We start from the raw sequence: 25,262 nt of genomic DNA, 5'->3' as shown, positions 1-25,262 counted from the left end.
CCTCCTCCTGTTTGGAGCAGGGGCTGAAGGAGATGACCCTCTGGCTGAAGGGTCACCCCCCTGGCAGCTTTGCACTGAGGACAAGGAACCTGTCTGGCCAACTGCCCAACCCGAGAGCTGGCGCTCAGGGTCCTCCTTCCCTCCCCATTTCTGACCCCAGGACAGAACCCCCTCCCCTCCTACCCATAACCAGGGGGCCCAGGACTTCAGTGCTTGCTCAGCCCAGAGCCCCTAGTTGGCGCCTGGCTGGTGGAGGAGCCGGGGTCTTGGGCTCGGTCCTCAGTGTCTCGGCTTCCCTGGCTTGGAGCCTCGGAGAAGACATATAGACCCCCAGTCTGTAGGCTGCACCCCTTCGCTTCCTCTCCACACCATGTTTCCCCCCTCCCTGCTCGGCTCCCCAGTGACTAGGTCACTTTCCATCCCCGCCCCTGTCTCCCTTCCCTGTCAGCGTCCCTGGAGCCACCCTGCAGCGGTAGGGAGAGGGCTGGGAATTGCTGGAGTTAGAGCCCTTGGGCTAGCTGTTAGGGCAGCCCAGGACAGGTCCTCAAGCACCTGAAGATAGAGTCTCTCGGGGGATTCATCTCTCTCCCAGTCCTGAGAGCCCAGAAAGCCGGCCCCCCCTCCCCCTCCTCCTTGCCAGCCCCAGCTGGGGCTCGGCTCCTGGGGCATATGTGCCCGTTTCTACCCACGGCTCCTTCCTCCCTGAACCAGACGCAAGGCTGCAGCGGCATCTGGGAAGAGAGTGTCCGGTGAGGATGAGGTGCTGCTGGGGGGCCAGCCCAGGCCCCAGCAGCCGTCCTTCCTGTGGGCCCTGCTGGCCACCTTCTGTTCCAGCATCCTCATCAGCATATGCCTCAAGGTGATCCAGGATCTGCTCTCCTTCGTCAATCCACAGCTGCTCAGGTCTGACCACATGTGCTCTGGCTGCCACGCTCCTCTGGGTAGTGTGGGGGGGGGGGGGCTGGATGTCCCTGAGGACTGAGCCCAGAGGGACAACACGCAGTGAAATCAATCTTAGACCAGGACCGAAGGGCCTGTCCCCGCTCGCCGTGTGACCTTTGGCAAGTGACAATGTCCCTGCACCTCAGTTTCCCGATTCACATTAAAAAAAAAAAACTGTCTTTAAATCCCCCCAACGATCCTACGGAGAGGTGACCCTCTTCCCATTTTACAAGAGAGGAAGCAGGAAGCAGGAAGCAGGAAGACTCAAAGCAAAACAAACACACGAGGAAGCAGAAACTCAGAGAGGCGAGCTGGCCCCAAGGCACGCAGCTGGTCAGGATGGATTGGAGTCCAGGGCTCTGAACTCCAGCTGCGGTGCTCTTTCCCGTTGATAGGCTCTGTCATCTGTCGTGTGGGTGGCTTGGACTGGGAGGAGCTCTCAAGTGAGGGGGTAAGAAGGAGAGCTGCCTGGCAGCTGAGCCCCCCAACGCCTTGTCCCTCCATTCATGCATGTCTGCATTCTCATTCAAAAAACACTTACTGAGCCCCCAGTGAACCGAAACGGAGCCAGACACGAGGGATACAGAGATAAATAAGACAGGGTCTTACGGTCTTGCAGGAGAAACCGACGTGTAAATGCATTAGAGTGGAGTGCAGGCAGAGGTGTAGTCAGGTGTCTGGCAATCCGCAGGAGGGACAGGGAAGCCAGCCTGGGAAGGAGCAGGAGCAGGGTCGTCCCTGCTAGCCGGGGAGGTCGTCAAGTTTGGAAGGACAGGTAGGTGTTAGTTGACTAGGTGAGGAAGGAGGGGAGAGTTCAGCCCATGCAAAATCACCAAGGCTTCAACCGGCATGACTCAAGAACTCCAGGTATTTCTGAATTCTGGAGCAAAGGGTGACCAGAGGGAGGGGGAGAGAGGGAGAGCTAAGGAAATCCTTGAAAGATTTGAAGCCAAGCAGGGGCATCTGGTTTGAATTTCAGAAGGATCTCCCTGCCAGTCCTGCAGGGGTTGGGGGGGCGTTAATGGATGGAAGGGGGCTGATCAGGTCAGAGGAGAGTCCAGGCCAGGAATGAGATAGGACTCAGGCGCTGCTGGGGAATCGGTGTGTGCCAGGGTGAGGGAGGGGTCAGGCGCCACCTGGGTTCTGACCTGGATAACTGGAGGGTGACAGATCTCTTTCACTGAGATGATGAATGCAGTGGAAGGAAGGGGCTGGGCACCGGGCAAGGTGGTGAGTTGAGACTTGGCTACTGTTGGGGCCGAGGTGCCGGAGGCCCCCAAGGGGACATTTCCAGCTAGCTGGAGACCGCGTTTTCAGAGCCATCAGGTAGAAGCCCAGGGTCCCGTATCTGTGGCTGGGCTCTCCCAGGGGGCTCACGTAGGGGCCCCAGCCAGAGCCCTAGGGAATTGTGATAGGCAAGGGGTGAGCAGAAGGCTGGCTTGGAAGGGCCAGAGCTGGGGAAAGAATGGATCGTGGAGCAAGCACAGAGAATTCTTCTGGGATGAGGCAGTTCTCCAGTGCAGCAAGCTGACCGGTAAAACAGAGCCTGAGGAAGGCAACATGGAGTTTGTTAGTGAGCGCCAAGACTGGAGGCTGAGACAGAGGGGAAGGGCCTAGAGCAGGGGGTCTGCCTTGGAGAGCAGGGGCCATGGAGACCTAGAAACTTCCTGTAAAGAACATGTATTCATTTTCTGTGGCTGCCGTAACAAATCGCCACAAACTGGGGGGCTTAAAACCACAGAAATTTATTCTCTCATAGTTCTGGAGGCAGGAAGTCTGAAATCAAGTTGTTGGCGGGTTGGCTCCTTCTAGAGGTTCTGAATGAGAATCTATACCAGGCCTCCTAGTTCCTGGTGGTTGCTGACAATCCTTGGCATTCCTAGGCTTGTAGACACATCGCTCCAATCTCTGCCTCCAGCGTTCTCCCCGGTGTGTGTGTGTGTGTGTGTGCGCGTGTGCACACTTACATCTGTGTCTCTGTGTGCAAATCCCTTTCTTCTCTCATAAAGACACCAGTCACTGGATTAGAGCTCACCCTATTCCAGTATGACCTCATTTTAACTTGATTACATCTGCAAAGACCCTGTCTTCGAGTAAGGTCACATTCACACGTGCCGAAGGTTAGCACTTAGCACTTGAACATTTTTTGGGGAGACGCAGTCAACACACAGCAGGAGGAGAGGCCTGGCTGCAACTGTGGGGGTAGCTCCATGGGGTCGAGGGGAGGTTTGTCCCAGCACGGAAGAGACTTGGTCATGCCAATAGGTGAAGGTAGGGAGCCGCCAGCAGAGATGGCTAGATCAATGATCAGAAGAAAGGGGAGCAATGATGGAGCGTGTTCCTGAGCAGGTGGATGGGGATCAAGGCTCAGCAGGACAGGACCGGGCTTGGAAAGCCAGAGGGACACCTGTTCTCCTGAGCAGAGGAGAAAGAGAGCAAGGGCTTGGAGGGAAGGCTGTGGTTGGCAGGGAGTTCTCATTGGGTGGCTCAGTGGCAAGACGTAAGTGGGCAGCTACCGAGGAGGGTGGGGAGTGGGGGCAGTGGGAAGGTAAGAGAACAGAGGTGAAGGGAGCTGGGGGACAAGAGGTGGGTTAGGACCCTGGGGAAGGTCACCGGGCGGCCCTGGGGGCCACTGATGTTGGACAGGGTGGATTTTGGATTTGAGGCGGGGAGAGTCTGTGGGGTCATGTGGTAGGCTCTAGGGCCCTCAGTGGCCAAGGAGAAGATGCAGGAAAGTCTAATCTGTGGACATGCGGCATTTCTTCCCACCGTGTGATCCAAGAGGCAAGAAAGGCAGGCAGGTAGGCTGGCAGTGAGAGCGATGGAGGGGCGGGCAGTGGGGCCATGGCGGGTAGGGAGAGAGGGCAGGACGGAGGGAGGAAAGTTGGAGGGTCATGGTCTTGAGGCAGCACTGGGCTGAGTCTGGCTGTGGGGGGTGGGGTCTGGGTGGGGGTGTGGGGGGCCAGCAGCTCCCGCCTGGAAGGTTTCGGAGGCAGCCCAGAGTGGAGGCTGAGGGAGGTCGTAGAGGGAGCAGCCTGGGGGAGCCTCCCCACCCTCATACCTCTCTCCCTTCCTTGCAGCATCCTGATCAGGTTTATCTCCAACCCCACGGCCCCCACCTGGTGGGGCTTCCTGGTGGCCGGGCTGATATTTGTGTGCTCCATGATGCAGACTGTGATCTTACAGCAGTATTTCCACCTCATCTTTGTGATGGCGGTGAAACTTCGGATGGCGATCATAGGTGTCATCTATAGGAAGGTCAGCTGGAACAGGGCAGCGGGGGGCTCTAGAGGCCAGCTCAGGGGGAGCGTTGGAGAGGCTCGCGGGTCCAGTGCATCACCCTGCTGTCCACCTGCAGGCTCTGGTTATCACCAATTCAGCCAAGCGGGAGTCGTCTGTGGGAGAAATTGTCAACCTCATGTCTGTGGACGCCCAGCGCTTCATGGACCTTGCTCCCTTCCTCCACCTGCTGTGGTCCGCACCCCTGCAGATCATCCTGGCCATCTACTTCCTCTGGCAGGTGACTCTAGAGCTCTGGCCTCTGCCCCCTTCCTCTGACTTTGACCCTGCTGAGAAAGGACAAGAGAGGGCAAATCTGGGGTCAACCGAGGGCTGCGTAACGGACACAAGAGCTTCCCTAGATATTTGGGTCAGGGACAGGACTGCGAGGATGCCAGCGTCTGCAATGGAGTCTTTCCAGCCTCTGTGGTTAGCCTTCTCGGATGCCAGGGGAGGAAAGAGGGACTTGGAGGCAGGGTGGGTGCGAGTCTGGCTGTCATTGTCGGTAGGTCTGTATTGGCCTTCCTGTGTGTCTGGACACCCTTCTATGTTTGCCCGTTTGTCCCTGTCTGTTGTCATTATCTGATGGCTGGCAGCTTCTGCCCGTGTTCTCAGCATTTGGGCTTTCTCTGTACGCCTGCTTTTCGCTATCCGTTTGGCTGACTACCATCTTTTGCTTCCTTCCCAACTCCGTGTTTCGATCAATAGGCTTCTGTCTGTCTGTGGGATTCTGTGCACATATTTTAGCTACCTGTCTTATCAACCCACCCATGCCCCCTCAGAACCTGGGTCCCTCCATCTTGGCTGGGGTGGCTCTCATGGTCTTGCTGATCCCACTCAATGGAGCTGTGGCCATGAAGATGCGTGCTTTCCAGGTAAGGGCTCTCATGGGTTTGCTGATCCTGCCTGGAGCACCTGGTCGCCTGCCTTGGGGGGGTGGGGGGTGGGAGGCCGTTCACTAACCTCGGGCCCCTCAGTTGCCTTGCTTACTGAGTAAGGATGGCTGTAAGCTGTTTCCACAAGCCTTAGCTCACTCTATCCTCACAACACCCCTGAGAGGGTTTTAGCAACATTCTCACTTTGCGGCTGAGCCAACCAAAGCCCAAAGAGATGAGGACAGTCCAGAGTCAGGCCCAGTGGGGACTCAAACCTGGGGCTTCTGGTCTAATGAAAGCCTCCTCCCACCACACTGTACCCCGTGTGAAGAGCCAGTCATCCAGTCCTTTATTTGCAAATATTTATCGGAGTCTTCAGTAGCTTCCCACTGTGTGTAGAATAAACGACAAACTCCCTGTGATCATCCACCAGGCCCTTGCTCTCCCGCCAGCCCTCACCCCCTGGAGTATGGCCAAGGGGCAGCCACTCTGGCTTTCTTTCTTTTCTCCAAAGCACCAAGCTATGTGTATCTCTGGGCCACCCCACACACTGTTCCCTGGAACGCACCTCATCCCTTCCTTGCTTGCTCACTCCTCCCCTTCCTTCCCCAGCATAATCTCTGATTTCCCAGTCCCCACCCCATTACTCTCTCACAGAATCCTGTTGTTTCCCTTCAGAATATGCGTGGCTCACTTGGTTAAGCATCTGACTCTTGATTTCAGCTCAGGTCATGGTCTCAGGGTTGTGGGATGGAGCCCTGCATCATTGGGCTCCTTGCTCACTTAGCAGAGAGTCTGCTAAAGATTCTTTCTCTCCCTCTTCCTCTGTCCTTCCCCACCCCCCCCCAGCACTCTCTCTCTCTCTCTCAAATAAATAAATCTTAAAAAAAAAAAAAGAGGGGCGCCTGGGTGGCTCAGTTGGTTAAGCGACTGCCTTCGGCTCAGGTCATGATCCTGGAGTCCCTGGATCGAGTCCCGCATCAGGCTCCCTGCTCGGCAGGGAGTCTGCTTCTCCCTCTGACCCTCCCTCCTCTCATGCTCTCTATCTCATTCTCCCTCAAATAAATAAATAAAATCTTTAAAAAAAAAAAAAAGACTACACACATGGATTTATTAAGCATTTATTCAGATAGCTGCTTCCTATCTGCCTCTCTGCTCAGACTGTCAGCTTCATGATGGCTGGGGCCTCGCTTGAGTTCTTCATCATTATGTGCTGCCTGTCTAATAGTGGCCGGGCACATAGTAGGCATTCACTAAATCGGGTTGAATGAATCATCAGTTTGGTGTGCTGTGCCCTGGGCGAGGGTCTGGGGAAAGAGAGACAAGTAAGGGATCTGCACCCTCAGCAGGCTCCCGGTCTCATGGTGGAGTCAGGCATGCACAGGAATCTCCACGGGAACGATAGGAAAGAACAACATGGCTTAAGTTGCAGAGGATGCAACCTGGGAGGGTCGGGGATGGAGGCACGGAGGTTGGAGCTGGCCTCCATGCGCAGAGGAGAAGGGGCACCCAGGGCTGAGGGGCAGCATGGGCCCTGCAGGAGGAGGGAGGAGGCACGGGGAGCCTTCTGAATGGCTGCAGTGCATTGTGAGTGCATGGAAGCGGGGAGCCCCTGTGGGTAGAGGTCCGGGAAGGGGAGCAGGGCACCCCACTGCCACTCTTTCCACAGGTAGAGCAAATGAAGTTCAAGGACTCGCGCATCAAGCTGATGAGCGAGATCCTGGCTGGCATCAAGGTGCTAAAGTTGTATGCCTGGGAGCCCAGTTTCTCGGAGAAGGTGGAGGGCATCCGGGAGGATGAGCTCCAGCTGCTGCGCAAGTCTGCCTACCTCCAAGCCATCTCCACCTTCACCTGGGTCTGCACCCCCTTCCTGGTGAGCCTCTCCACCTTGGGGCTGGTCTTTGGCCTCCCACCTGGCCAGCCCAGCCCTCTGGGCCCAACAGACTCCATTCTGACACCCACTCTCCACCCCCTTCCCAGGTGACCCTGACCACCCTTGGGGTGTATGTGTCTGTGGACCAAAACAACGTGCTAGATGCTGAGAAGGCCTTTGTGTCCATGTCCCTGTTCAATATTTTAAAGATTCCCCTCAACATGCTGCCCCAGTTAATCAGCAACCTGATTCAGGTAAGCTGGGTAGGGCTGGGCGTTCTGCTGGAATTCTGGCAGGTCGTTGGGGTCAGGGGATAATCAAGGAGGGTTCCCGGAATTGAGGGGGTAAGTATTTGGCATGAGGCCATTAGAATCAGAGGTCATTTGGAGTCAGAGGGGGACAGGTGAGGTCTCCAGAAACCTGAGCTCTGAAGACAACCTCCTCTTACCAACCTAGACCCTAACTTTGGCAGTGGGAACCAGAGAAGACTCAGTCATGGGAGGGGCCCCAGCACCCCCTCTGGGCCCTTAGGATGCCCTGCCTCTCCCAGGAAGTCAGGGAGGGGTGGGGGAGGCTGTAGGAAGTGGGGAGAGGCGGGGAGGAGCACAGCTTCCAGGGCTGACTCACTCTTCTGCAGACTAGTGTGTCTCTGAAACGGATCCAGCATTTCCTGAGCCAAGATGAACTTGACCCCCAGTGTGTGGAAAGAAAGACCATCACCCCAGGTCCAGATACCCTCTACCTGGGCTGCCCTTGCCCCGGCCCCTGCTCTAGAAAATCTTCTGTTCTAAGCTTCTGACATGTCTCTTGTGACTGCCTTTTCTTCTTCCTCTTTTCCTACCAGCGCCACCTTCTCCCTCTTCCGGGCTCTTCCTGCAGTCCACTTCTTCCCTCCCCCAGGCCTCCCCCGCTTTTCTTCCTTTCCTAGGGCTCCCTGCCTCTGCCCCAGGGCTTCCCGCCCCTCCTCCACCCCAAGCTTCCCTGCCTTCTCCCTTGGGCCCCTCCCCCCAGGGCCCCTCCCCACCTTGCCCTGCACCCCCTGACCCTGACCCTGTACACCTTGATCCTCCCAGGCCATGCTGTCACCATACACAATGGCACCTTCACCTGGGCCCAGGACCTGCCCCCGACCCTGCACAGGTACCAGCTCCTCCTGTCCCTTCTCAGCTGCCTGAAGTGGGCCGAAGTTCAGATCAGTACCAGAACCAGTTCCCCCCACACACACACCCGCAGCCCCCATCTTTGGCCTGGAAAGCAGGGAGAGCCTCCGCTTGTCAGGGTAGTGTCTGAAAGGGAGGAGGGCTTGGCTCTCTAGGTGGAAGGTCGGGGGACCAAAATCCCGATCCCTACCTCTGACTGGGCTCCTGGCCTCCTTGCCCTCAGCCTAGACATCCAGGTGCCAAAAGGGTCGCTGGTGGCCGTGGTGGGGCCCGTGGGCTGTGGGAAGTCCTCCCTGGTGTCTGCCCTGCTGGGAGAGATGGAGAAACTGGAAGGCACGGTGTGTGTGAAGGTGAGAGAGGGCAGAACTCCAGGGAAGGGCTGCTCGGCCAGACCCTGGGTGGACCCGGAGGTAACTTCTCCTCTGGCCAGGGCTCCGTGGCCTACGTGCCCCAGCAGGCATGGATCCAGAACTGCACACTTCAGGAAAACGTACTGTTCGGCCGAGCCCTGGACCCCAGGCGGTACCAACGGGCTCTGGAAGCCTGTGCCTTGCTAGCCGACCTGGAGATGCTCCCTGGCGGGGACCAGACAGAGATTGGAGAGAAGGTACAGGGTCCCCTCCCATCCTCTAGGGGGTCAGCACATGCAGCTGCCCACCTTGGCCCAGCTCAGGTCTATAGATGCGCCCCTTCCTTCCTTCCTTCCTTCCTTCCTCCCTCCCCCCCCCCTTCCCACATTCATGTGAATCACTCAGCTCTGCGCTCAGCACTGGGCAAATGGATCTATGACTGGGGGAGGCCGACTTATGAACAGGTAGGGGGTGTAGAATGCCCTGGGGGCCAGCTGGAAGCCTGTGCAAGGGGACAAGGAGGGCGATGAAGGCGGAGCTGCATAAGGAAAGGCATCACTTTTCAGCTGAATCTTAACCACTGAGGAAGAAGAGCTCATCATTCATTCATTATCAGATTTTATTACATGCCTACTATATGCCAGACAATCTTATAAACAGCAGCGAATACACCAGACTAAACTCTCTGCCTTCATATCGCTTACATTCTAGTGGGGGAAAGAGATGGTAAACATGATAAATATGTGACATATATAGTAGATTAGATAAATGTTAAGGGGAAAGAATGAAACAGGAAAGTAGAGGAATATGGGCAGGGCTGTGTTGTTAAGGTGCCTTGGGAAAGCCTCACTGAGAATCGGAGACCTGAACAAAGTGAGGAAGTGGTCCGTATCTGGGGCCATTTGAGGCAGTGAGAGCAGTAAGTGCAAAGGCCCTGAGGCAGGAATGTGTTGAAGCGGTCAGGACCAGCAAGGAGGCCAGTGTGGCCAGAGTGGAGTGAGCAGGGGTGAGGAGGAGTCAATGAGGCCAGTGAGGTGTTCAGGCAGCCAGGTCGTACATTACCTTACAGGCTTTTACCAACAGCAATGGAAAGACTTTGAAGGCGTGAGCCAAGGAACAGTGAGTGGACTGGCATTCTGGTGCAATTTGGTGTAACTGGACGTTAGGAAGAGGTGGGTACAGGACAAGGCAGAGCCTTACAGACCTTGGTTAAGGTTTTGCCTTTGCCCTGAGAACCATGGGGCATCAGTGAAAGTTTTTGTTTTTAAATTAATTTATTTTTAATTGTTGCCAAACACAGATGCCATAAAATTTACCATCTTAACCATTTGTAATTGTACAGGTCAGTAGTGTTAAGTGTATTCACAGTGTTGTGTAATCAATCTCCAGAACTCTTTTCATCTTGCAAAACTGAAACCTTGTACCCATTAAACAACTCCCCATTCCCCCCTGATCCCCCTAAGGGCCCCTGGTAACTGCCATTCTCTTTTCTGTCCCTAGGAGGTTGACCTACTCCAGGTACTTGATATAAATGGCATCAGACAGTATCTGGGTTATTTTGTGACTGGCTTATTTCAGTTAGTATCATATCCTCAAGGTTCATCCATGTTCTAGCATGTGTCAGAATCTCTTTCCTTTTTAAGGTTGAATAATATTTTATTATGTGTATAGATCACATTTTGTTTATCCACTCACCTGTCAGTGGACACTTGGGTTGCTTCCAACATGTTAGCTATTGTGGATAGTACTGCTATGAACATGGGTGTGCAAATATCTCTTGGAGACTCTACTTTCATTTCTTTTGAGCATATACCCAGAAATGGAATTGCTAAATCCCATGGTAATTCTATTTTTTGGAGGGGGGAGGGAGATGCCATGCTGTTTTCCATAATGGCTGCACCATTTTAAATTCCCACCGACAGTGCACAAGGCTTCCACCATCTACATGTCCTCGCCAACACAGTTCTTTTCTTGGGGGAGGGGTTTGGTTTTGGGTTTTGATAGCAACCATTCTAATGGGTGTGAGGTGATATTTCATTGAGGGTTTGGTTTGCATTTCCCTAACAAGGAATGATCCTGAGCGTCTTTTCTTGGGTTTGTTGGCTATTTGTGTATTTTCTTTGGAGAAATATCTATTCAAGTCCTTTGCTCATTTTTAATCCAGTTGTTTTTGTTTTTTGTTGTTGACTTGTAGGAGTTCCTTATATATACTGGATATTAACCCCTTATTCAGGTATACGAGTTGCAAATATTTTCTCCTATTCTGAAGGTTGCCTTTTCACTCTGTTGATAGTGTCCTTTGACGCACAAAAGTTTTCAAATTTGGGGCACCTGGCTGGCTCAGTTGGAAGAGCGTGTGACTCTTGATCTCAGGGTTGTGAGTTCGAGCCCCATATCGGGTGTAGAGATTACCTAAAAATAAAATCTTTTAAAACAGAAAGCTTTCAATGTTGACGTGATCCAGTATATCTTTTTTTACTTTTGTTGCCTGTCCATTTAAGGTCATATTGAAAAAAATCATTGCCAAATCCAATGAAAACTTTTCCCGTGTGTTTTCTTCTAAGAGTTTTATAGTTTTAGCTCTTTGGGGTTTTTTTAATACTAATGACTTTGGGGCATATTCCCTCAAAACAGGCATTGTCTAACGTAACTATAGTCAAATAATCAAAATCAGGAAACTTAACATCGATACACTATTATTATTTAATTCGCTGTTTGTATTCACATGTCATCATTTGTTCCAGTAAATGTCTTTTTTCGCTCTTTTCTTTCCTGGGCGAGGATCCAATCCAGGATGCTGAGTTGCAGTTACTTGTCACATTTCTTTATTCTCTGTCAATCTGGATAATTCTTTAGGCTTTGTCTTTCAGGACCTTGACACTTTTGAAGAGTACAGGCCAGCTATTTTGTAGAATGTCTCTTGATTTGAACACAGTTTAGTGCTGAGCACATAGTAGGCACTCAGGACTGGTTGGTTGAATGCAGACATGCTCACGTGCCTCGGTCACTACAGCTGCACGTCCACCCCCTGCTTTTTCCCAGCAGCTCCGCTCCCATTCCACACTTGCTACCCCACCCCACCCTACGCCAGGCTCAGTTGCTCGGGGTAACTGAAAAAGCTGGGCCCTGTTCCAGAGGGAATAAGGAAAGCTGCAGGTAGGAAAGCAGGCTACACCTCTGGGGTCTGCTTTCTAGGCCCAGCCCTGCTGCTAGGTGCCTTAGTTTCCCCATCATGGGTTTAAGGAGAGATCTTACCTCTCTTCTGGCTCCTGAACAATCTCAGAGTCGATTTTGGGGATTGGTGCTCGGTTTCCATTCTTGCTTCTGCCCTGAATAGTTCAGGACCTTGGACAAAGCCATTAACATCTTGGGTTTAATCTCTTCACCTAGAAAGTGGGGCTGACAATACCTCCCTGAAAGGACTGACATGAGGATCAAATGGGATCAGTGTTATGAAAGTCATCTGCAAACTGGATGGGCGATGGGAGATTAAAAGGTCTATTAAGGATTCCCTGGGGATTTCCAGGCTTTCAGAGCATAAAGGCAGCAGGTAGGGAAACCAGTTGGGAAGGGTAGTGGAGCAAAGGGAGCAGAATGTCCTCACCTGCCCTGGGTGGACTCTTGAGAGCCACCACCTCTTCCTCTGTGGCCTCAGAGCTTCACAGGGACAAGACCAGGCATATCAAATGAGAATTTTGAGGTCTGCTTTGTTGAATGACGGTGACAGGGCCCTTGTCCCCTTGTGCTGGTCTGACTCCCTTCTACCCAATACGCACCTCCCACCTCTCTCCTCCATCCAGGGCATTAACCTGTCTGGGGGCCAGCGACAGCGGGTCAGTCTGGCCCGAGCTGTTTACAGTGAAGCTGACGTTTTCTTGCTGGATGACCCACTGTCAGCTGTGGACTCTCATGTGGCCAAGCATATCTTTGACCGAGTCATCGGGCCAGAAGGTGTGCTGGCAGGCAAGGTGAGGCCTCCAGGAAGTTGGGGGGAGGGGGCTAAGGTGAGATCTAGGACCCTAGGAGAGAACGGGTGGGAGGCCAAGGGGTTTGGAGGAGACCTGGAGGAGTAGGAGGCCTGAGAAGCAGGAATAATGGTTGGGTGGCAGGGGGGACCTACCCCAGAGACACTGAGCCAGCGGCAGTGAGCATGGGGTGAGTCACTGGTGTGCTTGTCCACGCTTCTTGGCATATGGGCACCTCACACTCACTCCATGGCCCTGTACCCATGCCAGGGGTATGTGCCAAGGATGGTGGAAATGGTAGCCTGTTGTATTCTCCCCAGACACGGGTGTTGGTGACACACAGCATCAGCTTCCTGCCGCAGATGGACTTCATCATAGTGCTGGCTGATGGGCAGGTGTCTGAGGTGGGCTCCTACCCAGCCCTGCTGCAGCACAGTGACTCCTTTGCCAACTTCCTCTGCAACTATGGTCGCGATGAAGACAAAGAGAGCCTGAAGGAGGACAACAGGACCGGTATCCACCATCGCTGACCCTCCACATCCCCGTGCCCTCCCAGAATCTCCCCTGTCTTGGGGGGTCTCTGAGTGTCTCTGGATGGGCCCAGTGTCATATAAGGGAGGTTCCAAGGAACTCGTCGTCAAGTGCCGCTCCCTCCTCTTCCCTAACTGTGGGAACTTATCGGCAGCTCAGGCCTCAGGGCCCCACTCTTCCCGTGTGTCCAAAGGGCGTAAGGGCCCAGGCCCAGTCTGTACGGCAAGACTGTTTCACAGCTAAGTCATTTGGTAAATATGCCAGTCTTGGAAAGGTCATTTTGTCATCAACAAAGATTGACTGAGTAATTACTATGTCCTAGCACTGCTCTCGGCACTGAGAGATGGCAGTGAACAAATGGAAAATTCCCTGTCCTCAGGGGGCGTTTTGAAGTCTCTGGGCCCCTAAGATCCCCCTTGTTGTCCAGTCCTGGCTCCCCAACCCCAAACTCTGGCTCAAAGACCTTTTCCTGAGTTCTCTGGCCTACTGTTGCATATACGGCTGTCGTGTGTTGGACATGTACCAAGTGCTGCGCCCCTAGCTAAGCACTTGACACACATTCTTTCCTTTAATCCTCACAATGACAATGACACCATGAAGTGGGTACTATTATTATCCCCATTTTACATGCCCGCCTAAAGTCATGCAGTGAGGAAGTGGCATTTGAGCTCAGCCAGTGTACCTCCAGAGCCCAAGCTCCTGACCCTTATATTTGAGACCTTCTCCATAGTCCCTGATGGGAAGTTTTTCTCCTTGTCTAACCTAAGTCTTTCTTGCTGCCCCCTTTTATTCCCCCAGCACAAAACTGGTCATTTATTTTTGTTCTTGTTCTTGCTGTTCTTTCATGCCTCTCATGTTGTCTCCTGCGTGTCCATTGGGGCGTCTTCCCTGGTGTGGGGACTGGGGAACACCAGCAGCTTGCAGCGCGAGCTAGCCTACCGCTTTTCCTTTCTCCCATCCTGCTGCAGCCTTGGAGGACACAGAGGATGAGGTGCTGCTGACTGAAGACACGCTGAGCAATCACACAGACCTGATGGATAACGAGCCAGTCATGTATGAGGTCCAGAAGCAGTTTAGGAGGTGAGCTCCTGAGAGCTCTCAGCGCCCTCCCTAAGCCCCGCCAGGTGGGGGCATGGGTGGGCGATCTCCCTGCCATTCACAGCCTGGGCCTCCAGCTACAGCCTGAACCCCCTGGGGCTCTGTCCTGTGGGTTTGTTGGAGACTACCTCGCTGGGCCTGACCAGCCGCCTCCACAGACAGCTCAGCGTCATGTCCTCGGAAGGCGAGGGCCAGGACCGGCCTGTGTTCCGGAGACACCTGGGTTCAGCAGAGAAGGTAGTGCAGGCGGCAGAGGCGAAGGCGAGGGGGGCACTGATCCAGAAGGAGAAGGCAGAGATAGGCACTGTGAGTAGGATGGACAAGGAAGGCTGGAGAGGGTGGGCAGGCCCCCCAGCATTTCCCAGGGCTCACGGGAGTCCTCTGTCCTTGACTGCCATGGCATGCAGGTGAAGCTGAGTGTGTTCTGGGATTATGCCAAGGCCATGGGGCTCTATACCACAGTGGCCATCTGTGTCCTATACCCGAGTCAAACCGCGGCTGCCATTGGGGCCAACGTGTGGCTCAGTGCCTGGACCAATGATGCTATGGCAGATAGCCGACAGAATAACACCTCCATGAGGCTGGGTGTCTACGCTGCCTTGGGAATTCTGCAAGGTGAGCGGCAGAGATAGCTGGAAGGTAATTTCCTCACATCTGGGCCACTGGATCCCCCAAACCATGCCCTTGCCTCTGAGTTTTACTCCATCATCACAGCCATTGCCCTGCCCCAGTGCCTCCCTAAGCCACCCTAGGAGTCCACCTGCCTCTGGGCATCTTGAGCTCATCCCAGCGGCGCTCTGTCTCTGAACCTGCTGGCCACCGCGGCCATCCCCTATCTCCTAACCTGTCCGCCCTGAGCCCTGCATGCCCCCACTCCCCACCCCGGGGCCCCAGTGAATGAACACCCCTCTGCCTCCTCCAACAGGGCTCCTGGTGATGCTGGCAGCCATCACGCTGACGGTGGGCAGTGTCCACGCTGCACGCTTGCTTCACCAGGCGCTGCTGCACAACAAGATGCACTCGCCACAGTCCTTCTTCGACACGACGCCCTCAGGCCGTATCCTCAACCGCTTCTCCAAAGACGTCTACGTCATCGATGAGGTTCTGGCCCCCACTATCCTCATGCTGATGAATTCTTTCTACAGCTCCCTCGCCACCCTCGTGGTCATCGTGGCCAGCACGCCGCTCTTCACTGTGGTCGCCCTGCCCCTGGCGGTCTTCTGTGTCTTGATGCAGGTCGGCAGGCAGCGAGTGGGCGTGGCTCTCCTGTGGGCGGGGTTCTGGTGTGGGCGGTGCTCTCTGTCGGTGAGGCGCTGGTGTGGGCGTGGCTCTCGTGCGGGCCGGATGCTGGCGTGGGCGTGGCTCGCTGTAGGCGCGGTGCTTGTGTGGGCGGGGCTCCCGTGTGGGCGGGGCTCTCTGTAGGAGAGGGCTAATGCGGGCGGGGCTCTCCTGTGAACAGTCGACCTGGGTTGGGACTTAGGAAGGTCAGACAGCAGTTCGCCGCTGGATTTGGTTAGGGACAGTAGTCAGTTACTTCACGTCTTTGAAACTCATTTTCCTCACCTGTAAAATAGAATCATAGAACCTACTTGGTAGGTTGTTGCGAGGATAAAATGAAATCCTTGTAAATTGTGGCTGACCCTGGAACTCCTTCTTGCTGCCTATTTTTTTTTAATTTTGTCTATTTATTTATTTGACAGAGAGATAGAGAGAGCCAGAGAGCACAAGCAGGGGGAGCGGCAGAGGGAGAGGGAGAAGCAGACGCCCCACCGAGCAGGGAGCCTGATGCGGGGCTCGATCCCAGGACCCTGGGATCATGACCTGAGCTGAAGGCAGACGCTTAATCGATTGAGCCACCCAGGCACCCCTTGCTGCCTATTTTTAAATAAAATATTAACAGTGCGAGACACTATCCTTCCCTTCCTTTGTACATATCTAAACATATATGTGCACACATGTTTTTAACATAGATGACTTGGTAACATTCAGATACAGCTAACGGTAAAAGGTATTTGTGTTGCTGAGCCCCTGTCCTGCCATGAGTTTAATCAGTTGCTGAAGGTAATCCACAAGGCGGCTGGAAGCTCAGGTGATCTGGGCTGTGCTCTGTGCAGGGACAGGGGACTCTCAGATACCCATCCCGTAAGGCCCCGGCCATCTTGGGGCCCATGGGCTAGAGGATGGAAGCTGGAGGCAGAACTGTGTTTTTGTGGCGCTGAAGTTTAGAAAACTGGGGGTGAGGTGGGGGAGAGGCTCTTTAAGAACAAAAATACAAAATTACCTTATTTTTGCAAATTTTGTGGTATTCTGACTGTATAAGAACACTGCTGGGGCACCTCAGAGGAGAAATGCATAGTCACTGAATTAAGAGGCCTAGCAAAGTGAGTATTGTAATCCAGGCCCCTCCAGGGGGTGAGGGGATCAGGAGCTGAGAGGGAATCCGGAAAGGCTTCATGGAGGAAGTGGCCTGGAAGACCCAGCAGAGCCGACCAGGGGGAAAGGGTGGGATGAGTTCATGGAGCCACATCAGGTGGAGAAAGGAAGCAGAGTCTTATGGGGGAGTGGGGCTGGCTGGGAGGAGGCCCGGATGGGTTCAAAGGGACTGCAGGACTGAGTTAGGGGGTCCCACGGTGCTCACCTCAAGCTCTTTCTCCATCCTCTGCCAGCGCTTCTATGTGGCGACATCTCGGCAACTGAAGAGGCTAGAATCCGTCAGCCGCTCGCCCATTTACTCCCACTTTTCGGAGACGGTGACTGGCTCCAGCATCATTCGGGCCTACGGCCGCAGCCAGGACTTCAAGGCCATCAATGATGCTAAGGTGGACACCAACCAGAGGAGTTGTTACGCCTACCTTGCCTCCAACAGGTCAGAAGCCTCCTCCTTCACCCCCTGCCCCTCCGGGAGTTCCCACCAGGATCTCTGCAGGAGAGACCCTGAAGTTCGGGGTCCCACTTCCTCCCTCCCCCTATACAGGGAATTGCCTCCTTCCTGCACCTGCCCCACCTCTTCCTTGTCTTGTCCCCACAGGTGGCTGGGGGTCCAAATGGAGTTGGTGGGCAACTGTGTTGTGTTCTTTGCTGCACTCTTTGCTGTGATTGGCAGAAACAGCCTGAGTCCGGGGCTGGTGGGCCTTTCTGTGTCCTACGCCCTGCAGGTACACAGGGGTCTGGGCCCTCAGGACAGGGCCGCAATTGGGGCAGAGACACACAGGTGTCATAAGCCTCTCCTGAGCATTTGCTCTGCCCAGTATGGGGACCAGCCACAGGTTCTGCTTACCAGGACTGTGAGCTCATAGTCGAGCACAGAGAAGACAGTCCCACCAGCAGGGGATTGTAATGCAGGGTGAACAGGTCTTTGTGGAGGAAGGACCAAAATGTGGTAAGAACCCAGAGGAGAGTCTCTACCTTGGGTTTTGGTATTGGAGAAATTATCTTGGCGCTTGGCCCCCCAAAAACAGAACTTGTCCTGCCTGTGCGCAGCATATAGAAGGTCAACTCTGACAGGGGCCCTGGGACAGGGAAGTGCAGGGCTGGAATACACCTCATTTCACAGGCCTGCAGAGAAAGTACACAGAGAAAGTGATTGGAGCCTGGGCTGGAGGGCAGGCCGGTCACCCTGATATCAGCCTGTGTTGTCAAAGGCTTAAATAACTACACATGGCATTTTTGTGACTCAGATCGCATTTTCAATGCCACAGAGGGCTCAAGCCTTGAATGCTTTGGTAAACAAAGGACAATCTAGCCAAAGGAGTCTTCTCAAACTTTCCTGTGCTACTGAATCCACTGGAGATCTTGTGAAAATGTGGTTTCTGATACAGCACGGCTAGGATGGGGCTCAGTTCTGCATGTCTATTAGGACCCCTTGGTATACAGTGTGGTCCAGGGATGGGTTGCATCACCATCACCTGGAAGCTTGTTAAAAATGCAGAATCTCGGGCACCTGGGTGGCTCAGATGGTTGAGCATCTGCCTTCGGCTCCCATCATGGTCCTGGGGTCCTGGGATCGAGCCCCGAGTCGGGCTCCCTGCTTGGTGCAGAGCCTGCTTCTCCCTCTCCCTCTACCACTCCCCCAGCTTGTGCTCTCTGGCTCTGTCTATCTCTCTGTCAAATAAATAAAATCTTAAAAAGAATAAAAATAAAAATGCAGAATCTCAGGGACGCCTGAGTGGCTCAGTCGGTTAAGCATCTGAGGCTCCTTGCTAGCGGGGAGCCTGCTTCTCCCTCTGCCTGCCACTCCCCCTGCTTAAGCTCGCTGTCTCTCGCTCTCTGACAAATAAAATCTTTAAAAAAAAAAATGCAGAATCTCAAGTCCCACCACAGACCCACTAAATCAGAAACCACATTTTAACAAGATTCCCTAAGAAATCTTAGATAATATATTAAAATTTGAGAGATACGGGGGCCAGGTGACCCGGGGTCAAGTCTGCAAGGTCACTGCTTGAGATGCAGGTGTGATTTGAGGCCCAGGTGGCACACCTATGGGCTTGCCGGGGGTCCTCCTGCTTGGTAGAGGCAAGGAACCTCCTCAGGGAGTCAGAACTCCTCCCACAGCTGTTGTGGGGGGAGGGGAGATCACTGTATCCACGACCTAGTCCCTTTGGCCAGATAACATTGACTCTGAATTGGATGGTCCGAATGATGTCAGACTTGGAGTCTAACATTGTGGCTGTGGAGAGAGTCAAGGAGTACTCCAAGACGGAGACTGAGGTGGGTACTGGGATGAGCCTGGGGCAGGGTGATTCTGGAAGAGCTGGGGAAGGGTGCTTGGTGACCCATCATCCCTGCATTCCATGGCCAGCTCTTCATTTGGGGGGCTTTTCATTCATTCATTCATTCATTCATTCATTCATCCACTCATGGCCTTATTGAGCGTCAGCCAGAGGTCTTTGCCAGCAGGTATAGAGGGTCCAGAGTTGAGCAAGACAGGGTCTATCCTCAAGCAGATTCTGATGTCATGGGTGAGGTAAGACAAGGGCTCTGCACTAGAAGACAAGAGCTCTGGGGTGATGCCCCCAGAGAAGGCAGACAGGGGAGAATCATTCAGCTGGGGTGATCAGCTGGAGAGTGAGAATTCCAGCCAGAGATCAGCCTGGTTGAAGAAGCAGGGGTGGGGTAGTGTGCCCTTTGTTGGGGAAAGGGAGTGTCCCTTACGGGGAGGGGGTGCAGACTTTTGTCCACTTACTTCTTCCCATAGTCACACCCCAGAGCTCTTCAAGCCCAGAAGCTGCAACAGCTCTGAGATCTCAAGTCAAGCTTTTAGACCACCCTTCCCAGCCCTCCCAGTTCACATGCCCCAAACCCTCTGCCTTCCCAGAACTCTGTCCTAGTTGGGACCCCCAGTGGCGTGACCTACCTTTGCCCCTCTGTCCACTAGCGCATCTAGCCTGGATTCCATGCCCCACTGGTGCCAGTCCTACCGCCTCCCTTGCCCTGCCCCCTCTCAGCGGTCCTCACCTACAAAACCCCTCCCCGGTCGAGCCCCTCTGTCTGCCTTTTACATGCTAGCACTCGGCAGCTAAGACATTGCTGGAGAAGACTCACTAATTTTACTTCACGTTTATGACCACACACCACTGCTGCGTAATCCCATTTTGCTTCCCCAAGAAGCATGTGTTCCCACTTCCAGAAAGATCTGTTTTGAACCTTCTTTCCTCCAACCCCCCATCTCCTCCCCTTGGTTCAGCCATGGACCTTGCATGACTTGCCAGTGAGAAAACAGGGTATGAGATATAAACTCCCTCAACCTTCCTGCCTCCAGGCTTTCCATTGTGCTTGTGGCCCGTTCACCTTCTTCCTTCCTCTTTTAGCAGGAAGTGTCCCTCCTCCGATCAAAATCCACCCCTTCAGACTTCACCTCCCTAATTACACCCTCCCGCTCCTACAGCCAGCTCCCTGTGTTGGATGATTGCCATCCACCGGCAAACATAAGCTCTCGCAGCTTCCATTCTAGACACACAAACCAACCTCTCTTCCCCCTATGTTTCTCTGCTCTCCTTTGTCATGGAGCTTGTTTTAGAACCCACATGCTCTCCCCACTTCCCTATCACCCTTTATCACATCTGCCTCCCACGGTCTGGTTTCTGGCCCTGTCACTCCTCCGATGACCTGCCCAGTTCCAAACCCAGGGGACACATTTCTGTTCTCATCTAATTCAGCCTCTCAGTGACATTCAGACAGAATGACCCCTGCCTTCTTCTTGGAAGGCCCTCCCTCCTGGCTTCTGTGACCTGGGCTCTCCCTCTGTTAGTCTACATTGAGTCCCTGGCCTCCCTGTTCCTCCCAGTCTGGCCCCCCCCCTTTCCCTCCCCCTGCCTTCCCCGGGCATCTCCTATCGCCCCCTCATCCCCACTGTCTGGATCTTCAAATTCTCCCTCTTCGCATCTAGCATTCCCATTTCCCCCGTCCATACACCTGATCCTGTCTCCATAGCCTGAGAAGTTCTGCCCCCAATCCTGCTGCCCGTTCTTTTGACACCTCCTCAAGAGAATGGTCTATACTGGCTGCTTTGCTTTTTGACCAGTGGCAGTCTAGCTTCCCCTGTCTCAAAGCAGGGCCGGCTTCATGCAACCCGCATGGTCACATAGGCCCTCACACTTAGAAGGGCCTTACGTTTGGTGTAATGTTCTGCTGTCACCACTTGGACCTTCTTCATAATTATTGAACAAGAGATCCCACATTTCCATTTTGCACCAGGCCTCCCAAATGGTGGCTGGTCCTGTCTCAAAGCCACCATCATCTTATGCCCTTATTTTAAGAACCTCCTCACTACCTTCCGTTTTCCATCACCCCCGCTCCCTTCTCCTCATAGCAGCCGGAGGGATCCTTTAAAAACACATCAAATCACGTCATTGCTCTGATGGCTCTGCATCTTAGAGTAAAAAAACCATAGTCCTTAAAATGGCCTGCAAAGCCCTTCATGATGGGGCTACCCATTATCTGTCTCCTACCTCTCCCCTTTGTCATCGTGCTCCAAACACACCTGCGCAGGCATTTCCAGTTTCTGTTCCCTCTGCCTGGCATGCCCGTCCCCTAGATATTTACTTGGCTTGTTGCCTCACCTCTTTCGGGTCTTTATTTAAATATCGCCTCCTCCAGGAAGCTTTCCCTGACCACCCTGTACTTCTACAACACCAAGCATTTCTCAGCACTCATCACTTTCTTAGATTACATAGATTTGCTTATTTGTTGATGGTATGCACCCCCACCCCCGCCATACTAAATGTAAGCCTCACAGGGAGGCAAAGACTTTGTCTTGTTCACCACTGTGATCCCAGTACCTGTCACAGAGCAGCCACTCAATGAACAGTGAAAGAGGGGGCTAGGGCAGGCAGGGAAGGGCAGCTCAGGCTCCGAGGAGAGAGTGGGAGAGGGCAGGATGGGAAGGTTTCGGAGCTCTGTAGGGAATAAAGGCAGAGAGATAAAGGATTCATTGAACCACAGGGTTGGGCCACAGGGGACACCAGGGGCTCTCCCCCAGGGCCCCTGATGGGTGAGGATGGAGGGGGCCTCAGGAGAGAGGCAGACTGAAAAGTGGGAGAGGGCCAGGCTGGGGAAGAGGAGCCACCCTGATGCAGGTCCACCTTCCCCTCCCGGCCAGGCCCCTTGGGTGGTGGAGGGCAGCCGCCCCCCGGCGGGCTGGCCCCTGCAGGGCGAGGTGGAGTTCCGGAACTACTCCGCGCGCTACCGGCCGGGCCTGGAGCTGGTGCTGAGGAAGCTGAGTGTGCGCGTGCGCGGGGGCGAGAAGGTGCGCGGGGGCCGGGGGTGCGCGTGGCGGTGGCCAGCAGCTGGGGGCGAGCAGGTGCAAGCCCTGGCGCTGCCCCCGCCGGCTCCTCCCCACCCCCGCACGGCCCCCCTTCCTCCCTCCAGGTGGGGATCGTGGGCCGCACGGGGGCTGGCAAATCGTCCATGACCCTCTGCCTGTTCCGCATCATGGAGGCGGTGGAGGGTGAAATCCGCATCGACGGCGTCAATGTGGCAGACATCGGCCTCCACGACCTGCGTTCCCAGCTGACCATCATCCCGCAGGTACGAGCCTGACATGGACTGGCCATGCTGACCAACCCTGCTGTGTAGCTTGGGGTCCAGGCCTGGGACCCCTGATCACAGCGGGCACAGAGCCACAGGGCGGCCACCTGTCATGGATCCGAAAGAGTCCGACGTGTCCTGGCCCAATCAGCCTCTGCGCTCCGACCTCCAGGGCCACCACTTGAGACCAGGATCTCGGGACCCTTCAAGCACCCCACCCTCTGAGAGGCTCTGCCCTGGTCTCCCTGTTCCACAGCTCGGAATTACATATCACTCTTTCTGGCTCCTCTGGAGTTTTTTTGTTTTTTGTTTTTTGTTTTCCTGCTGACTGGACACTTTGGAGTCTGATTAGCAGCTCCACTTTCTGCTTTGGTGGAGGACTTCGAAACTGGCAAAGCTGAGGTTTATCACTTCCCCACAGGCATGTATCTGGCCGTGGCCTCCCTCCTGGAGGGCCGGGGACAGAATGGGAGTGCAGCCACCTAATCCCCTGCTTTTTCCCTGGCCCTGGGGCCCATGGCTCCTCTTGGGGCCTGAGCTGCCCTCCTCTGAGGCCTTGTCGTGTCCCCAGGACCCCATCCTGTTCTCTGCGTCGCTGCGTATGAACCTGGACCCCTTTGGGCGTTACTCAGAGGAAGATATATGGCGGGCCTTGGAGCTATCCCACCTGCACACCTTCGTGAGCTCACAGCCGGCAGGCCTGGACTTCCAGTGCTCTGAGGGAGGGGAGAATCTCAGGTAACCACTGGGATTGGGTGGGTCAGGAACAGCACCCTGAGGAGCTAGAGGATCTAGCATCAGATGACACAGAGTCCGGGCCAGCCCCCTCTGGCCCTCCCCACTCCCATCCCAGCCTGGGTGTGCTTAGGGAGCGTCGATTTGTATTGAACATATACTGTGTGCCGGGCGTGGTGCACCATTTCACTGACTCCTCACACAAGCCCCAGACGCGGTGATGGCCCCACTTGGCAGATGAAGAAACTGAGGCAGAGCCAAAGTCACCTAGCTGGGGGAAGGCATGCCTGGGATTTGAATCAGGTCCGGGAGCTTCCAAAGCCCTATTTAGTCCTGTCCTGTGAGGTTGTCAGTGCTGTGCTTGGCCTGGGGTTGCGGGGGGGGGGGGGTCTGTACTGTGCCTGTGGATCAGGTAAGAGGAAATCTATGGTGCGTTAGGGACATCGTAGATACTTCCCAAAATGGCTCTGCAATCTCATCTGTAGCTTAGGAGCTCTCCAAGGCCTTCTTTGCTTTCTTACAGCCCCAGTGTTATATCCCCAGCCGCTGGGCTGTTCAACAGGGAGGGCCAGAAGTCACTTTTTACTAAGTCCAAAGGCTTGAGTTTCCCCTACCTGTGTTAGCTGTGTGACTTGGGGCAAGTTGCTTGACCTCTCTGTTCTACCTCTTCCTTCACTTTAAAATGGGGACAATAACAGTCCCATACCTCTTTGCACCATGCTGCCCACTAAAAATATAACGTGAGCCACATATATGTAATTAAAGTTTTTTCCAGTAGCCACATTAAAAAAAGAAAAAGAAACAGGTGAAATAAATTTGAATAGTGTATTTTATTTATCCCTATATATCTAAAATATTATCGTTTCTACAAGTAATTGATATAAAAATTATTAGGGATATTTTGCGGTTTTTTTTCGTACTAAGTTTGAGCTCCCATGTGTATTTCCACATCTCTGGTACCTCCCAATTTAGACTAGCTGTATTTCAAGTGTTCAATAGCCATGTGGCCAGTGGCTATCATTTGGACAGAACAGTCTTTAGGTCATTGTGATGAAATAGAAAGCACTCAGCCTGGACACACTCCTGTGATATTTAGCTATTCTTATTCTTATTTGTATTATTCTGCTCAGTCCACACCCATGGACTTTCTCCAGACCTCAGAAACAAAAACAAAACCTTTACATTTGCTCAGCACTTAATAGTGTTCAAAGCACTTTGGCATCCACTATCTTGTTTAATCTTTGCTGCGGTCCTGTGGGCCAGAAACGAAGCTCCAAAGTATAAAATTATTGTCCAAAGTCACTCATCTAGCAAAGGGAGGGGCAGGGGCTCAGGGGAGCAGGGGGTTTTGCCCCAAACCCTTCCTCGCTGTATCACAGCCTGGGGTGGGACACCACCACCCCCCCCCGCAAAGGCAGTCCTGGGAGACTGAGTATGCCCTTCAGCTGGATTTCACTTACACAGCCATGTTGGGGTGGCTGGTAGACAAGCACAAGCTTCCAGACCCTGTGCTCCATAGCTGGTTTTGCTCCATTTTCTTATCCCTGCTTGCTATCTGCACCTCTCCTAGAGCATTTCCTCCATCCCCATAGACGCCAGGCTCTGATCCGGGTCAGCTCCCCTCCTCCCTCACTGAGCTTGTAGCCACTTTAATAAGCATAACCTGTATCCTGTGCCAGTCCTACCATAAATCAGCCCTGAGTTCTAGCTGGAGGCTCACTCTGCTGCCAAAACCTTCATTAGCTGCGGGAATGGGCCAGGGAGAGAGCCTGGCCTTCACTTGGGCTGTGGTGACTCACCCCTTTGGGAAAGGCTGAGGTATTTGTCCTTGGGTGTGGGGGTACAACAGCCTCTGTGGTTGGGAACACAGCCTTGCTTTGTTCACTGGCTCTGGCTTCCAAGGCAAGAGGTTGAAAGTATGCGGCCCAACCTCTCATCCACCTCCCCAGTGACCAGACACAGGAGTCCCCATGACCTCCCTTGCCCTGCCCCTTCCTGTTCCCACAACAGAGCCCTGGCCTGCATTCCCCCATGGGGCTGGGAGATGCCTGTCTGAATTGTGTGATATTAAACTCAGCAAGATGGCATAACGCGCGCACATATCCAGGAAGCGCCATTTAAGTGTGTTCTTTCTAGAATGTAAATGACTGATGGAGTAAAGCAGAGAAACATCATGGAACTAGCTGAGGAGCCGAGGACAGGGGAAAAGGCACAGAAAGAGGAGGCTGAGGGTGCCAGAGACAGACTGGATTTCACAGTGTTGTTGAGCACTGCCTCTACCCCAGGCCCCTCATCATCCCTGTGGGGTCCAGACCTCGATGACTCCGTGTTCTGGGAGGACTGGGCTGAGGCAGAAATGGGAGCGGTTAGACAGTAAGCCAGTCCTGGGTCACTGGGAAGGAATAGAGACGGAAGCAGTTCAGGGATCG

General features: G+C 54.0%; 1 protein-coding gene across 1 annotated transcript in view; it reads left to right on the top strand.

The window, feature by feature from the left end:
• The window catches only part of ABCC3 (ATP binding cassette subfamily C member 3), a 43,075-nt gene that overhangs the window by 14,803 nt on the left and 3,010 nt on the right, over positions 1-25,262 (top strand). The window contains exons 8-29 of the mRNA XM_021704040.1: positions 712-903; positions 4,023-4,200; positions 4,301-4,462; positions 5,004-5,096; positions 6,766-6,969; positions 7,077-7,223; positions 7,607-7,694; positions 8,043-8,109; positions 8,353-8,479; positions 8,560-8,736; positions 12,280-12,447; positions 12,765-12,957; positions 13,944-14,055; positions 14,232-14,379; positions 14,481-14,688; positions 14,999-15,309; positions 16,740-16,939; positions 17,102-17,228; positions 18,679-18,780; positions 21,671-21,817; positions 21,940-22,098; positions 22,670-22,836. Coding sequence (XP_021559715.1) covers positions 712-903; positions 4,023-4,200; positions 4,301-4,462; positions 5,004-5,096; positions 6,766-6,969; positions 7,077-7,223; positions 7,607-7,694; positions 8,043-8,109; positions 8,353-8,479; positions 8,560-8,736; positions 12,280-12,447; positions 12,765-12,957; positions 13,944-14,055; positions 14,232-14,379; positions 14,481-14,688; positions 14,999-15,309; positions 16,740-16,939; positions 17,102-17,228; positions 18,679-18,780; positions 21,671-21,817; positions 21,940-22,098; positions 22,670-22,836 — 3,477 coding nt within the window. The remainder of the gene's footprint in view (positions 1-711; positions 904-4,022; positions 4,201-4,300; positions 4,463-5,003; positions 5,097-6,765; positions 6,970-7,076; positions 7,224-7,606; positions 7,695-8,042; positions 8,110-8,352; positions 8,480-8,559; positions 8,737-12,279; positions 12,448-12,764; positions 12,958-13,943; positions 14,056-14,231; positions 14,380-14,480; positions 14,689-14,998; positions 15,310-16,739; positions 16,940-17,101; positions 17,229-18,678; positions 18,781-21,670; positions 21,818-21,939; positions 22,099-22,669; positions 22,837-25,262) is intronic.

Source organism: Neomonachus schauinslandi, chromosome 15, assembly GCF_002201575.2.
Source record: "Neomonachus schauinslandi chromosome 15, ASM220157v2, whole genome shotgun sequence".
Taxonomy (NCBI): domain Eukaryota; kingdom Metazoa; phylum Chordata; class Mammalia; order Carnivora; family Phocidae; genus Neomonachus; species Neomonachus schauinslandi.
The sequence above is the reverse complement of the archived record's forward strand: the minus strand, read 5'-3'. Positions and strand labels throughout refer to the sequence as shown.